We start from the raw sequence: 17358 nt of genomic DNA, 5'->3' as shown, positions 1-17358 counted from the left end.
TGGTGAAAAAAAAAACATCCCCACTTTACTTGAAGCGGAGAGATACCCTAACAAAAATGGTTACTCTGTTTTTGCTAGAAAATGTTCTAAGTCTATTTCATAACTTTAACGTACTTGGGTAAAGCTGAAAACTGATATTGAACACCGAGACATCTGTTTGGGTCAAGTTTGTTTCTGAGAACAGAACCCCTAGTGTAAATTTATTCGATAGCGTAACGTGACATGACGTACGCGTTTGCGTTAAGTCTCATTTTGTATGAGATTTAGAAACAGCGCGCCAAGCGGGACGTTTAGAAACTCAATATCCCATACAAAATGAGACTTAACGCAAACGCGTACGTCACGTTTCGCTATCGAATAAATTTACACTAGGGGTACAGATTATATGACAGAACTCATGATTCGATTGAAGTTGAAATGACACCTATCATTTTTATAAGCTATCACATGTTCCATTATTCACATACAAGTACAAGGATAAATTCCTACATGAAATAAAAACAAAATTCACAAGAATGTTCTTAACATTTATTTAATTAGTTTCGAATCTTTACCGGTTTTTGTGCGAAATACCGGTTTTGTATTTAATTAAAAATAAACAATCATGAAAAGACGACAAAGCGACATTCTTTCATTGGCTACTGGAGATCGTTGTAAATATTTATAAGTACGTAGTTTTTGTTTTCAGCGTCAAATGACATTCTTTGCATATCTACCTACCTATAAAACGCGAAATGAGTTTCTCGTAATTACCATCATAGCATTCATAGCAAACACACAGGTACCTTTCAGATTATTTTGACGTTTGAACTGCTCGTTGATCACGATCACGAGTAATCACGACATCTTTCGTAACAGTAGACGAAGCTTAATCATTAATAACGTCAAAATAACCATTAGAAGCCACAAAGAAAGCATTATAAGTAAATTTCTCCACAGATATAGTTAGATTTTTCAAGATGTCTGAATGCCAGAATATCTCATCACAACTCTTAAGTAGGTAGCATTCGGACCATAGAAACCCTAACCATAGTCTGGCAAACCCAATTTGTAGTAGTTGTGAATCGTTTTCTCTAACCCTTACTAACCCTTTTGATTTACAGGAGTATTCATTTGGATTAGCAACTGTGGCTCTGGTAAGACTAAGAATACGCGTTCCGAAATTTTTGATTATTAAAAAAAAAAAGAAGAAAAAATTATACTCATTCCTTTTTTTTGGGTGCTAGTACTAGCATAAGACAAAGACTTCTCTCTGTCTATGTTTGAAATGAGACAATCCCTGGCCAAACTATGGTTTTTTTTTAAATGTCAGATTGTTTTAACAACTTTTTAAGTAGGTATTAGAGTCTGTGCGGAAAGAGAAGTCTTGAAATTTTGAAATGTATGGGGCCCAAAACATTCCACGACTCTTCTCTTTCCGAACAGACTCTAATATTCGGAGACCATTAAAAACACAATCAACATCAAATCGAATTATGATCGAGAAAACAAAAAGGAAGAAAATAAATATTAAATAAGTTTAAGCATAACTTTCCTTGTTTCGCAGTCAATTATTTTAACGGGCAATTACTTTAGTTATAAATAGCTTTTTACTCTCTTATTTACTGGTAATTGATAAGCTTTTAATTTAATGCTTTTCATAAGAATTGGGTATCTACATTTTTTACCAAAAAAAAGTTAAGCTAAAATTGGACTGGCCTGGTCACGTCTGCCAAACCGAATGCAGAATCAGTTGTGGTGCAAAATCACTACGGAGTGGGAGCCCGAAAACTCGAATCTGGCAACCCCGCCGGCGATGGTGAGATGAACATATATAACGGCATTTTTCTCTGTCACTCTAATTACGTCTCACTGAGAGTAAAAGAGAAAGATCCCCGCAATTTGCGAACTGAATTTCGGTTTTCGCGGTAGCCCCCCCCCCCCCCCCCCCTTTAAATCGACACGTGTTGCGAATTACCTAATCGCACATGTATCGTACAGTATTACAGTACATACGGTCCTTTAAAAATTTCGACATAGTTACGTAACGTGCTAATTATTGTACTAGTGCGGTAAAGTGCCATATGCACTGTAAAATTTAATATTACATTGTCATGCACTCCTTCATAAAAGACACGGTTACTAAATTTCAAGTCAAATCAAAAGGTGAATATCGTTAAGCAAAATGTTATCGCATAGTTAAATTGGCCTGTTTCGACAATTAACACTTAGAAATGTACATGGTTAAATAAAAAAAAAAAACTTTCAGACTTTAAAAAATCAGGCATTATACATAGCAATCCAAAGTAAAAAAAAAAAAAAACAATTTTATGCTTCCAAATTTCAAATCGATAGCGTATAGAGATATTTAGCGATGTACGTTAAATACAGACGGACAGAGTTGCACCAAAAGTGTTTCTTTTTACCTTTTTCGTACGGAACCCTAACAAATCACACTTGACATTGTTGAAAGGTTGAAATGAGCAAGCTATTCATAGATTTTTAGCCATTATGATCTTAAAATGGATTTAAGCTGAAAGGTGAGAGTTTCGACTGAGATTATCAATCATCGACATTACGTAACCGAATGGCAATTGACAAAAACTGTATTTCCCAAGTTGCGAACTTTCTAAGATCTATTTGTAATGTGTAAATGGTTTCTTTTGATTCTATTAAATACGTGTTACGACTTTCTTTTGCATTTTTTATTTTTTTGTCTCGGAAAAAAATCAAATCGCTCCTTATGCTAATTTAGGTAGGTATTCCATTTACAGACAGCAAATAAACTTACAAGACTTTTACCGTATTGGCGTAAGGATCGTATTCCAACTGTCAAATTTCTTGTCCAATGTGCATTGCGTCCTACTCTCTCATTAAGCAATATGTGAGATGCAAATACACATTGGACTAAGAAACGTACCTAATTGCCAATGGGCTAAAATTACCATATTTTAATGCTGATTGATTACAGGTACTAGTCTGATCAAAAACTTAAATAAAATGCAATGCCTCGCATACGTAAATAAAAAAAAACTGAATAGAATAATAGCGGTGTTGCCACAGCGGATCTATTGATCCGCATTCGGATCTCGTTAACCTCTGGTTGAACTTTTGCGGATCCTAGATCAAATCGTACCTGGACTATTTCGGACCTTCTTCGGAAATGGACCTCATTAATTTATTTAATTTTACTTACCCTTACTGGGGATTATATCTGTAGTTAACTAACATACATCAAAAACAGATCATAATGGCCTTAAATGCACGCGAAAACCGGTTTTTCAATCACGATAAAACCGGCATTTGTTAAACCACACGCATCACTAGTTACGTGCGTAAAAAAAATGCACCGAGTCAATGATTTTGCATACCTATCACACACATTCCTATGCGTTGCGTGTTTTATGCGGTTTAATCGATTGCATGCCATAATTGAGTGGACAAGTCGGGCTAAAACACTTTCAGTTTCCTTTAAGAAATATTCCACTGGCATTTCTTGTTATCCAAGTTATCATAATTTGCCATCATAGTAAAAGTAATTAACATGGAATTTAGACTTTTTTATAGTTATGATTCGCAATAATAATAATGTATAGAGAAGAAACGAAAAGAGAGTATTAATAATGAACAAATACTACTTTCTTGTGACTAGTCTCCGAGTACTTATTTCGAAAGCCATAACAATATCATAACTTCCTGTTCTTGAGTTGTTTTTCAATGGTTTTGTAACTCCTAGGCATCTCAAAGAACATGGCTACAATGAAATAAAGAATAAAGAATTATACACAAATACACACCTATTAGAAAGCAAGAAGTTACATACATTCTATTTTAAACTAATTTAATAAAGTATACAAAAGAAACATTGCAAATCGAACATAACCTATCTTTTAGTTTTTTTTTTTAATTAAAAAAACAAAAATGGTTTCAGATTCTTACTTCATCAGCTTTCGGGTGTTTGTGGTTGCAGTGCACATGCTGGTGTTCAACTTTAGTCACAGCTTTATTAGACAATTCATTTACAAAAGTGTGGCATAAAACATGATCCAAATTCACAAACAGAAGCACTAACAAACCAGACACTCTCACAAACATAACTGTAGTTATTTCCATCATTTTGTCGGTAATAACGACTTGTTTCACTCAATACATAAACAATGTTATTGTTTACATTTTATAATTTCAACACGCGACGAGACGTACAGCCTCTACTAAGTACGCGGCGTAACTGTCTTACTAATTTTATTTCATTGACTCCGTGACTATCGAGTCTTTGAAGACAATTTCACTATTTCGCGTACACGTCTCACACAGACTGCTCTCTGTAATTCAACTTTATTACACTGGAATAAAGCTTATAATCAAATAGACAATAAATAACAACACTAGCGTCTACTCAAACGCGCGGTGCAGCTGTTAAACTGACAGCCATTTTTTTCAATTCGACCGGTTAACTATCTCTTTTTGGCGCATGTATAAGAAAAGGGATACGTAGAAATGTGGGCGAAGTTAAATTTTGTTCGTTTTTAACGCAATTATCAATAATTTGCGCGCCCACACGAGTACATTGTATAATGTATTGTACAGAGAATTGAGACAATGTACCTAACTACTGAATTTAGTACCTAAAAGCAGAATGCTAAAACACAAAGTAAATGTTTTTGTTTTAATATGGGAATAATCTTAATATTTTGAGACAAAGTTATAACTTTGTTGAAATACTTCGAATATCAATATAATAACATATATAATAACAAGCTTTGAAACTTTGGTAATTTTTGCAGAGCTTGTTTAAACCTCGACGGAAAGTAAAGGAATCCAAGCTATCGAATTACAGTGAGTACAGTCAGAAGTGGCTAAAGGCTGGTTCGGACTACGCTAGTACTATATTTAGTACTAAATCTGGGGGCACGGTAGTGCCCCCGCCAAGACGAGCAAAGCGAAGCGCAAGGCCACTAGCACTACCTACCCTTTGTAAGATTCATTGTTAAAGGTTCGTGGAATTTCTTGTCTAGAAATATGAATCTTGCATGTTTTGTCAATCAATTGTAAATTACTAATATTATATTCGAGTAACAACCAACTTATTACAGCATTATTGTTACCAATGTGAAAAAAACCTTAATGTTATAGAAATAGATATCAATGTTTTCTTAGCCAAATCTCAATATCCTGGCATAGGTAAATGACGGTTTACTTTTAAAAAGTTACAATGGAAAATATTTAATTGATTGGAAAAATAAGATGGATATAAATAACAGAATGTTCAAAATATTGTTAATAATATTATTACAGAAGATTTAAATTTTATTATAAGGTGGTTATTTATTTAGGCAATTTATTTGCCAGCGAGAACTGCTTTAGTTTTTTTTAAAGGTTTGCTTTGGCGCTAATTTCGATGTTTAAAAAAAGTTGCGCTGATGATTTTCACTATTGATTGTCGAATTTTCATGTTTAATGTATCGATACATATTGGACGAGAATTAAATTATTTTAAGTAATACAAACTGAAGTCTTTCAATGAAATTTGTTTCACTTTACTGGAAGCACTGCATCGTTTTTTTGAACCCTCATAACTTGGGTTTGGATTATACCAGGTTTGCCTGTTCCATTATAGGGGTGTATACTATAGTGGACTTATTAAGCATACAAATTTTCAATGGCATAGCTCTCATACTTAAGATTTTATTCATATGTAAAAAAAATAAAAAAAACTCCGATTTCGTCACTGACTTACTCCCTCACTCATTCACTGATGATCATCAAAACCCTTAGGGTACTTCCTGAAGTCCTAGGAAGCTGAAATTTGGTATTAGTACACAAACAACAAAAACAATCAAAAACTTGGAATTTTTGGCCCCTAAGGGACTGAAAAGGGGGGTAAAAATATGTATGGGGAATCAATAACCGCTGAACCGATTTAGTTGAAATTATGTAGATAGTTTTTACGGGGAAGGATATAGAATAGTTTTCAACCCCAAAATCATCCCGTAACGGTGAAAAGGGGGAGCAAAAGGTCGTTACGAGGAAAAAGCGCTTGAAGTTTGTATGGGGAAGTAATAAAAAAATTTGATTGTATGTGCGCCCAGATACGTATTTCAGGATTTTTAATAGTAAATCACCCCCAAGCCTCTAAATTAGGGGATTGAAGATTGTCATAAGCAATTTACAGACGGACGGACGGACAACAAAGTGATCCTATAAGGGTTCCGTTTTTTACTTTAGAGGTACGGAACCCTAAAACTATGGCAAACCGACAGCGTAGTTCACAATTCAAACACGTTTAGTAACTAAAATACTCACTACTCGACTAAATAGTAATCTCATCAAAAACATTTACATGTAAAATGTTGCCAAGACGAAACCATAAGGCTCGCACTGTCAAAAAGTTATCAGATCTCTTGAAACTGCCAAGCCATATATTTCGACCAAGGTGTAGACTCTGTGAAGTTAGGGCTTGTAGAGTTAGGTTAGAAGCTTGGCTCTACAAGAGATCTGATAACTTTTTGGCAGTGCGAGCCTTCATAGTTTTAGGGTTCCGTACCTCGAAAGGAAAAACGGATCCCTTATAGGATCACTTTATTGTCCGTCCGTCCGTCTGTCTGTCTGTCAAGACCCATTTTCTCAGGAACGCGTGGAGGTATCAAACTGGAATTTATATCAAATACTCAGGTCTACTGTCCCTTGGAGCCGTGAAAACATCAAACTTCTAAGCCAACGCAATCAAAAGATACAGCCGTTTATGCCGAAAATTTTCGACACTCGCAAGGGAATCAAAAGCTACAGGGTACCTCCCGTGAAGAATCTTGAAATCTGGTACGAAACTACGTCTTATAGCACAGATAAAGGAAAAATTATACCAACATCATATAATAGTATATACCTACAGGTTTGTACGGAACCCTCGGTGCGCGAGTCCGATTCGCACGCGGTATTTTTTTTTTTTTACATTTCTACTATTTTTTAAGCCCAGATAAATCCCAAATTAAAGATAGCGAGTGACATCTGACCCTTCAACTTAAAAGGGAAAGTCTTCTTGGTATTAGTAATAGTCCGGTTTCCTTCGTCGAAAAGCTAATTCATCATATAGACAGAGAGCTAGTCCCGAAAAGGTATACAGTTTTGAGAGCAATAAAAGCCTGGAAAGAGTCTGGCTAAGGCGCCATTAATTTATTCAGCTTTGTCATGCGAACGGCTAGGGAGTGGAATTCACTTCCTGCAAATCTATTCCCAGTCCACTATAACTTGGATATTTTTAAATCAAGAGTGAATAGACATCTTTTAGGTAAGCATGTTCCATCCTAGACTACATCGGCACTTTCCATCAGGTGAGTTGTGGTCAAATGCTTACCTTTTTCGTAATAAGAAAAATCAGGAATCGGAAACCGGTATTTTTTGTATCGGAACGAAAACAGTATTTTTTCGTTCTTTGTTAATTATATTATTTCTAATTGGACAATCTAACAATGCGAAGTCGTTATCTAATAACACAACTGAGCCCTACATTTGGAGTATAAAATAAAGAAATATTGGTTATTTCGATAAATAAAAACCATATTGGTACCGGTTTTTTGCAAAAACATCGACCCCTGCATTTAGTGCGTAAGACGTTTTTTGCCAGTTTATGACTCCCTCCCACCCCTATTTGACGCCAATGTCTGTCTATCTGTCTGTCTGTGGCATCGTGGCTCTCCAGCGGATGGGCCGATTTCGATGCGTTTTTTTTTTACATGAAAGCGAATTTTCTTGCAGTGGCTTAGCTACGTTTCATAGAAATCGATCCAGCAGTTTGAAAAAAACCAGATCTTCCAAAATGTAAGTAAGTAAATATTCTATATTGCACCAACAATTATACATTTTACATACATGTAAAACTACAAATGAATTAAGAAATGATGTAAGTCATTTATGGCATAAAATGGGTTTTAGTTATAACGGGGCTAGCTCTTAGCCTATCACCGGCCATAAGCGTTGTATTTTAAACTATGAGCATACTGTTTCGTAACGTATTCATTAGGTGTTATTTATTTAGGCCGCGTACAGACACACTGACCGACGGCGTTCAGTACATTAAGAGGCAACAGGAGTGGTCATTTCTCCATACAAACGGGTTCGACTTGTTTCCGCAGTGGTTTTTGAAGCTAGAGCAATGATTTTTACAGTACATATGGTGCTACTTTATAGCACTAGTGCGAAAATAAGCATATTACGTTACTGTGTCGAGCATTTAAAGGGCCATATGTACTGTAAAACGTTGTACGATACATGTGCGAATAGGTAATTCGCAACTCGTGTCGATTTAAAACATTCCCTTCGGTCGTGTTTTAATTTATCGCCACTCGTTTTGAATTTCCTATTTTTCGCACTTGTATCGTAATGTACTATTTTTAATATCTGTGTTGGACGGTTTTGCTTTTATTAATATGTTTGTTTCTTAAGTCGCTAGCGGACTTCAAATATTCGCAAAAATGACCTAATTTACTAGGCCGCAAAGAGAAGCATGGTGTCAAAACATACATCAATTAGCCTAAAAAGCAAAAGAGTCAATTTCATTACCTATTTAAGTCTCAAAATTTCGTTTAGTTTTGGTGGAGGAAACAGTCGAATACGAAACATCGTTATTTGCTATTTTTACGCAGGAATTTCCGCGTAACCTGGCGTTCGTTGTCCTTATCACACTAGTTTTAGGAGCCGCTTCCGTTAGCAAGACGGATATATTCACCTAAAATATCAGCTCCCGTATCCCCTTAAACACTATTGTACTTACAGCACTAGCTCGTGCCCCCGGCTCCATATGCACAGTTTTATTAATAAAGCTTTTTTTTCTACTCGTCTATTTATGGTTGAATTATAAAAATATTGTATACAGTAGTGATATAATCAAGCTTCTCAATCTTGTACCTTACTTAGGCAACTCAGCAAGCTACGTAACCTACTCTAATCTAAAGCTCTCTATTAGGAGGTCACGGGTTCAAACGCCAGCTCGTACCAACGAGTTTTTCGGAACTTATGTACGAAATATCATTTGATATTTACCAGTCGCTTTTCGGTGAAGGAAAACATTGTGAGGAAACCGGACTAATCCCAACAACGCCTAGTTTACCCTCTGGGTTGGAAGGTCAGATGGCAGTAACTTTCGTAAAAACTAGTGCCTAGGCCAAATCTTGGGATTAGTTCTCAAGCGGACCCCAGGCTCCCATGAGCCGTGGCAATATGCCGGGATAACGCGAGGAAGAAGGATTTGCATACAAGTAAAAGGGGGTTATTCGCGGATGGTCTAAAACGCAAAATGACTAGTGTAATATTTTGCCTATATCACTTTTAGTCTACATCACGAACGGTCTAGAACGCAAAATGCCTACATCATTTTCGTCGTTTTATCTTTACGTTAGCGATGTCGACGGAGGCCCGCTGCCGCGGGGCTCCTATTCTGGGCGGTTTGGCCTTCGGCCATTTGAAGATAACTATATAACAAACCTAACCTACCTAATGAAATAAAAAAGTGGTCATTTTGCGTTCTAGACCGTTCGCGATGTAGACTAAAAGCGATATAGGCAAAATATTACACTAGTCATTTTGCGTTTTAGACCATCCGCGAATAATCGATAAATTCCTGCGTGAAATAAAAACAAAATTCACAAGAAAGGTCTAACGTTTCTAATGCTAAAATAAGAAATAATACTTTCAATGTGTCGAGGTTAGCGTTGTTCATAACTATTCCAAATTTCAAATCGATAGCTTCAGTGGTTCTAGAGATATTTAGCGTTGTGACAGACGGATGGACGGACAGTCGCACCATGAGGGTTTTTGGTACGGAACCCTGAAAACGAACTATATATAACCCTCAACGGACCCTATATACACCGTGTTTTTATTGAATTGCGTTAACTCCGGGGTTTCGGTAAGTACGTTTAAGGAAACTAAATGGCACAGTTAATTTTCAAAAAAAAAAATTTTTTTTGTTTTTTTTTTACAATTTTTATATTTATAAAAAGTAACTAAATGTTGCATATAGCGTTGTTGTAACATGGGCATTACATTTAACTCAACCAAACAATTGAAAACTGTGATATATCAATGTCATTTCTAACATCGATCGTCCGAGATAGTACGTACGTTTAGTAGCAAATGTATGTACTCGCACTAAACACTAATCAATAAGTAAACAGGCCCTAAGGCAAGTGTACACGCTCGTAAGGGCCTTATAATATAAAAATTTATGATTGATTATCTCCGAAATGGAGTTAATTAGAATATCGGTGTCTTTGAGAAAATTACTTAATTTAAGCTCAGGAATGCACCCTCGAAATTAACGCAAATCAAAAAAAACACGGTGTATAACTTCCAGCGGACCCTCAACGTAATGGCGGAGAATATTGACCTATTCTCATGTTCTCTGAATGAATTCACAAAGTCAGCATTGTATATATATTATGTTATAGATTTAATGATACATTTTAAATTGTATTTTTATATATAAGTAGTTACACTACTGTCTTAGGTTTAGTACCTGTAAAAATAGTTGTGTGGGAAATAAAAAAAATAAAAATTAAAATAAAAATAATTCAAAATTTATAATTAGACGACCGCTTTGGCCTAGTGGGTAGTGACCCTGCCTACGAAGCTGATGGTCCCGGGTTCAAATCCTGGTAAGGGCATGTATCTGTGTGATGAGCATGTTTATTTGTTCCTGAGTCATGGGTGTTTTCTATGTATTTAAGTATTTATATATTATATATGTTACTGTAAAAGCCCGAAGTACGGTAAAACCTAGGATATACCGGTAAGACCTAGGTTTTACCGATGCCGATCGGTAAAACCCCGAAATGTGAAATAATTATTGTTCACTTCGGGCTTTTACCGACATGGATTTGGTAAATCCTAGGTCTTACCACGGCGACCGGTAAAGGTTGAATCATGCACTGGTTTTTGACAGTATTAGATGAAAATCTTGTATCAGTGTAAGGGGCGTTACATGTAGTGCCATTTAGAGTGATGTTTCGTATTGTTTCGGCTATTTTACTAGTCATATAGATCTAGGTTTTTCGGTTTTGCTGAAGGTGAGAGTGAACTCTACTCACTGCAAATTCGAACGCCATGAGCAGGTAGGTATGTAGAAGTCCTGAGAGCAGAGCAATGTACATTGTGTCGTGTGTCACATACCCTCTGTAAGCAATATGCCCAGTTGGTGGGAATTTTCGGACTGTAGCTAGCCGCTGTAATGGGTTACAGAAACGCGTTCCGTATGTGCTTCGCTTTCCAGATGACTAGGGTGCACTGCAGAATGCAGATTATCGTATTGCGAACGATTGCCATCTTAACTAGGTACCAAGGTTTAGGTATAGTTTACAGTAAAAATAAATTAGGTATCTATTAATAGTTCTCGCTAGTTGAAGCGATCAAATGACACCCAGACGCTTTCAATTAAATCAATCAATCTTGAGGATGCTGTTGCGGCTGCCGAAGCACTGCAGCGCGTCCGGCATGTTCGCTGAGGCGCGAGTTTGTTTTTTTGACGCAGGAGTAAATGCATTTACACATCTCACCCCGGGCTGGGGAAGCCCATTTGGGGGTGGTATGTGGGACTCGCTCCCCCCGTTACTCCCTCTGTTAGCCAGAGGAAGGGGAGGAGAATACCCACTAACATCCCCTGCGGTGTCATCCTCTTTGCCTATAGGGAGCGTCATGGGATCGCTTGCGGCATTCTATCCGCGACGCCCCTCGGCAGCTCGACCAACCTGTGTTGGACACCCGTGCCACTGAGGAAGAGCACCAGGACGCTTGGCTCTCCTCCCACACGTGCAGAGCCGTTCCTTGTGGGCCCCCCAATCCACTGGCTCTACGAAGGGGAGGAACTAGCTGTTGGCTAGGGCACATTGCCTACTTAGGGAGGAGACCCTCCCTCTCCGCCTATGCCGGAGCGGTAGCGCATCTGCACTATCTTCGCGCAACCGCTCCGCTGCTTCCTTTAGGGAAATCACGGTTTCGCAAAAGACCTCAACTTCCTTCCATGCCCTCTTGCTGCGCAACATGGGCGACACGACGTCGTGCAGCGAGAGGTCCCCACTCGTGATTTCCGCTGCCACCACCATGTTTTGGCGTACCACAGCCCATCGCCTGCACGATTCAAGTGTGTGCTGGGCCGTGTCATTGTTACCTGCGTCAATCTGTAGCTGGGCGCCCCGTGTTCTCTATGGAGCCACTGGTTGAATGACTGGAGGAGAGCCTCTATACTGCGGACTCTATAGGAGGAATCCTCCTGGTCGCTCCACCACCCTCAGCAGACGCCTTAGGAGAGGCTTGGCTTTAGCCAAGAGCCTGTCTGCCGAAATTCGTGCCCCGTATAAGGCCATGCTCCGAACAACGCCCACGTACAGGCACCGACAAGGGGCTATCGGCCCGCCCACGTTTGGTAATAGCCGGCTAAGGGCTGAGGTAGCACTCATGATTCGGGGCGCTAACCTGAGGAAATACTGTTCAAAATTCCACCTCCGGTCAAGAACAAGACCCAGGTAATTCATGTGTGAATTGACCGGAACCCTCTCACCTGCAACAGCTATAGTTAATTCCTCAGGTAGCGCCCTTCCAGGTCCCCCGAAGACAATTGCTTCAGTCTTCGAGAGGGACACATTCAATCCTAGGCGTTCGATGCGACCCACTGACATCTCTGTCGCTACCGCCGCTCTGAAAAAGTTATCGTCCATGTACCTTCCCCGCACAGCCACCATGGTGTCGTCAGCATAGCAGATGGTGATCATGCAGGGAAGCTGGGCCTCCCCTTATGGCCCAGTCATACCATATATTCCACATCAGGAGGGTGTTCTCCCTGTCCCACCTTCCGTACTCCAGAGAGAGCCGCCGCGGCTTGTTGTTGAAAAATTGTAACTAAACCCACAGCAAAACCAGAATATTAACGGTCAGCACTATGACTATTTTTATGAAATACGAGTGTTAAATATATTATCAGTGGGAGCAGGACAGCAATAAACAGTGTAACGATGCACGTTATTCTAATCAAAGTAAGATTAGGTTATACTGTGCGCGACTGTACAATCGCGAGAGTAGTTTCAGCGTAGCAACAACGTTAGCAGTTTTGATCGCGCGGTACGTTCAAAGTACTCTGGCGCTGATGCCTTTAGGGTCCGGTCCTGTGCGGTCGCGTTCATGAGATTCGCGCCGTGACATCACACGCGACGCGTCGGATAGGTCAAGTGTCTCCTTTTCTTTTCTTACAGAATAAACTGAATAAAATGTTAGGTATAAAAGTAAATAGTTTAGCACAACCTTTAATATGTAGAAAAGGACGTATTTAAGTTTTGTCTCGTACCCTAAGTATAAATAAAAAACAAAACCGTTTATTTCAGATCACTGATCCATAACGACTATTAGTATAAACTTAAAACTATGCTAATTAGGTACTAAGAGAAAAACAAAAATAAGAACTTATAACTAAACACTAAGATGTGTGGAGAGTAGGGGCGCAGGTTGCCATACTCTATTTCGCTCTCCCAATTGCCACCTCCACCCAAAACTTTATAACGGGGCACTCGAGGCGCTCGGCCAACACCTTGAGTAGACTGTTGCTGCTGCCGCGCACCCGTCGCAGCATGGAGGCGATTCTTTTCCACCTAATGGCAAAAAAGTCATCTACTCGCTCCTCAGCGAACATGACGGACGCACTGCAGTGCTTCGGCAGCCGCAACAGCATCCTCAATATGTTATTATATTGAACGCGCAATGCGTTATAGGCTCGTTGTGTAAACTTCACCCACAGGCTGCATGTGTAGAAAGTCTGACAGTAAGCTCTAAAGAGCGTGTGGGGACATATATACATACATAGACATATACATCGACCGACGTTGTGTCCGTTATAGAAACAGTGAAATTGTTCTGAAAAGAACAGTTATAAATCGATTGATTGACACTCTGCGGTTAAGCAGAGAAACGGTGACGTTTGCTCTAACAAGAGCAGTTTTGAGTTTGCCCTGAGAAGGGCAGTTTTATGTTGCCCTGACAAGGGCAGTTTATGCATATGCGGAGCCTGCAGCATCCTCTTCGTGTCTTCTACCGGCGAGTATCAAGCAGCGGAGCGGGACACGGCGCACCGACGACACGATGTGCACCCTACGGAGGCCGGCCGAGAAAAGGACGGGAACGTTGGCTCGCTTTATTTTATAGGCGCGCGCGAATGCCGCGGCCACGCGCCGCAACCTGGCGCCCGCGCACCTCACCCCGCGCGTCCCGCGCGGGTACTATAATGTATCACGCTCTTTCCTGTATATAGATCTCTTTCTTACATTTCTCTAATTTTGTATAAATTACGCGCATTTTGTAAATAAATTCATTCAATCTTGTACATAGCTACAAAACGTCTTTCACTCCAAGAACCTTCTGATACCTGCCTACATTGGTACCTACATCACCATAAGCGTCAATTTAACTGATGTATTACACCGTGGGAACCTGCCGGCAAGCATATTGCCTCTCACTGCTGTCGCTCTTTTTTCCCCAGGTCGTCATTCAATTCAGTTGTAAGCTATGCCCCAGATACTTACCTAAAGCGATCTACAACTTTGAGGGGTACGCCACACAACATGATCCTCGGCTCCGTAGACAGGTTATACTTACGAGCTTTGAATATAACAAACTGACTTTGGGCCGTGTTGTATTTTAGACCATGTTGCCCGGCGCATTCCTCACAAATATTGATGAGCTGTCGTACCGCGTCAGCCCAAGGCCTCAGCAACGCCATGTCGTCAGCGTAACTTATATTGTTAAAACACACATCACCTGTATGGCAACCGACATGTGCCCTGCTGAGTGCCTCGATCAACTCGTTTACGTAGACGTTGAAAAGGAGAAGGGATGTTAGCCCTCCCTGTCTCGCTCCACTTTGTAGTTTGTATTCGTCAGACTCCTCTCCCGCCCATCTCACTCGGTTGACCTGGCTGTTGTACCAATGTTTAAGCAACGCGACATATTCAATGGAATCTCCCGTTTTTGTAAGCTTGTACTATAGCTTGTCTTACACAACCAGGTCAAACGCCTTTGACAAGTCCAGAAAGCACGCATAGATCGGCGTGTTCCTGTCCTTGTAGTACCTGACAGCTTGCTTAAGACACAAAATCGCATTTTCGGTCGACAGCAGTCTTAAAGAATAGAGCTGTAAGATTCCGGTTCATTTAACCCTTTAGCGGCGCGGTTCCTTTGTTCCGATCGGCCGTACTAATAGTTCCTAGGGACGCAGAGGCCTCCTTTCGCATCCACATCAGCTGTCCACGGCGCTTAAAGACGTTCCTGGCTAACCAGGAGCGGCCCTCGGTACGACCAACTAGCATGACAGGGGAGTACCAACATACCACGGAACCAGACAGGCTTATTTCTCTCCCTTACGAACCACTACCATAACCCACGTTTGGCAAAAGGTTTTTTACTTATAACAAAATTATTTAATTGAATGCATCTGGGTGTCATTTGATCACCCATCCATAGTCGCTTCAACAGGCGGGAACTATTAATAGATACCTAATTTGTTTTTACTGTAAACTATACCTAAACCTTGGTACCTAGTCAAGATGCCAATCGTTCGCGATATGCACCCTAGTCATCTGGAAAACGAACCACATACGGAACGCGTTTCTGTTACCCATTACAGCGGCTAGCTACAGCCCGAAAATTCCCGCCAACTGGGCATATTGCTTACAAAGGATATGTGACATACATTACTCTACTCTCAGGACTTCTACATCCCTACTCATCGCGTTCGAATTTGCAGTGAGTAGAGTTCACTCTCATCTTCAGCAAAACCGAAAGATCTATATGACTAGTAAAATAGCCGAAACAATACGAAGCATCACTCCAACTGGCGCTACATGTAACGCGCCTTACACTGATACAAGATTTTCATCTAATAATGTCAAGAACCAGTGGATGATTCAACCTTTACCGGTCGACGTGGTAAGACCTAGGATTTACCAAATCCATGTCGGTAAAAGCCCAAAGTGAACAATAATTATTTCACATTTCGGGCTTTTACCGATCGGCATCGGTAAAACCTAGGTCTTACCGGTATATCCTAGGTTTTACCGTACTTCGGGCTTTTACAGTAACATATATATCGTTGTCTAAGTACCCTCAACACGAGCCTTATTGAGCTTACTGTGGAACTTAGTCAATTTGTGTAATAATGTCCTATAATATTTATTTATTTATTATTTATAAACAGTTATATCGTGATAGTAGTAACATGTAGAGGCAGAACCGGTTATCCACGGTGATGGATGATAATCTAAATCACACATACATTTTCTTCCCAGCTCTTGCGAGGATATCCTACGTGCGATGATTACATTATGGCGGCCGAGAAAGCGAAGTGTCTATTATGTTCGTTGCGTAATGAGTTTTCTTTGAAACTACCACAGTCTTGTTTTGTACTTAAATCTTGGAAAGGTGGAGAAATTTAAACTAGTTTAATATTTTTCACCACACCAACTGGTAAAGGCTCTCTTGATTGTCCAAAAACTGATGAGAAAGTTGCGTTTTATCCACATGTGGGGCAAAGTAATCAAATGTTTGTTGTTTTTATTATATTTGTTTGACATTTAGAATTTATTCTAGAAACAATCTGTCTAGACTAGTATTTTTTATACATTTTTTTTTTATGACTATATTTTGTGAATTTTTTAGTATTAAATTTGATCTATGAATTATATTATTTAGTATTATATATGGAATAATATTTACAACATCAATAAATTGCTCTGATAATTAGCTTAAGATAATTATATGTAATACTGTCTTACTATTCATAAGTGCTTGTTGCTAGGCCTACATGAATAAAGTATATTTGAATTGAATTGAATGCAAATTGTGAATTGTTTTCTTATGTTGGCTGGTAAAATTGACTTTTAAATAATAAATATTTAATAAGATCCATTTTGAATTAATTTGCTATGATTTTGTGTGATATTTTTACAGTTAGTATTCTCCTTGCGCTGGTGTGTAGGAAATTTTATAATAAAACTTTTGTCCGAAGTAATTTTCTTGCTTGCTTTTTCACCTCAGCAGCTCAAACAAGCCTACTTTCGTCACTCCCCGGATCTTTAGTATGTTCTCACTACTGAGGTGAAAAGTTGTATGTGTCACACGAAGGCAAAGTTATTTTACATCTCGTGTTTTTGAGTCCCTCGCTACGCTTACGATTCTGCCTTAAAATCACTCGCTTCGCTCGTGATTCGATTATATAATTTTTCGCTTACTTAGGAATCAAAATCAACACTCGCAAGAAAAGCCAACTTTCCTCTTTTGTTGCACAAATAACTACTGTACAGATATTCAAGATATGAGCAAAAATCTGAAAAAAGTACCTTCACATTTTCA

General features: G+C 39.2%; 1 protein-coding gene and 1 long non-coding RNA gene across 2 annotated transcripts in view; one reads left to right on the top strand and one right to left on the bottom strand.

Moving 5' to 3' along the window:
• The window catches only part of LOC133532718 (leishmanolysin-like peptidase), a 187552-nt gene extending 183262 nt beyond the window's left edge, over nucleotides 1–4290 (bottom strand). Inside the window, exon 1 of the mRNA XM_061871493.1 lies at nucleotides 3919–4290. Coding sequence (XP_061727477.1) covers nucleotides 3919–4095 — 177 coding nt within the window. The 5' untranslated portion in view covers nucleotides 4096–4290. The remainder of the gene's footprint in view (nucleotides 1–3918) is intronic.
• Nucleotides 1–17358, top strand: part of LOC133532729 (uncharacterized) — a 227304-nt gene that overhangs the window by 149799 nt on the left and 60147 nt on the right. The gene's annotated exons all lie outside the window — the stretch shown is intronic.

This window comes from Cydia pomonella, chromosome 27 (assembly GCF_033807575.1).
Source record: "Cydia pomonella isolate Wapato2018A chromosome 27, ilCydPomo1, whole genome shotgun sequence".
NCBI classification, from domain to species: domain Eukaryota; kingdom Metazoa; phylum Arthropoda; class Insecta; order Lepidoptera; family Tortricidae; genus Cydia; species Cydia pomonella.
The sequence above is the reverse complement of the archived record's forward strand: the minus strand, read 5'-3'. Positions and strand labels throughout refer to the sequence as shown.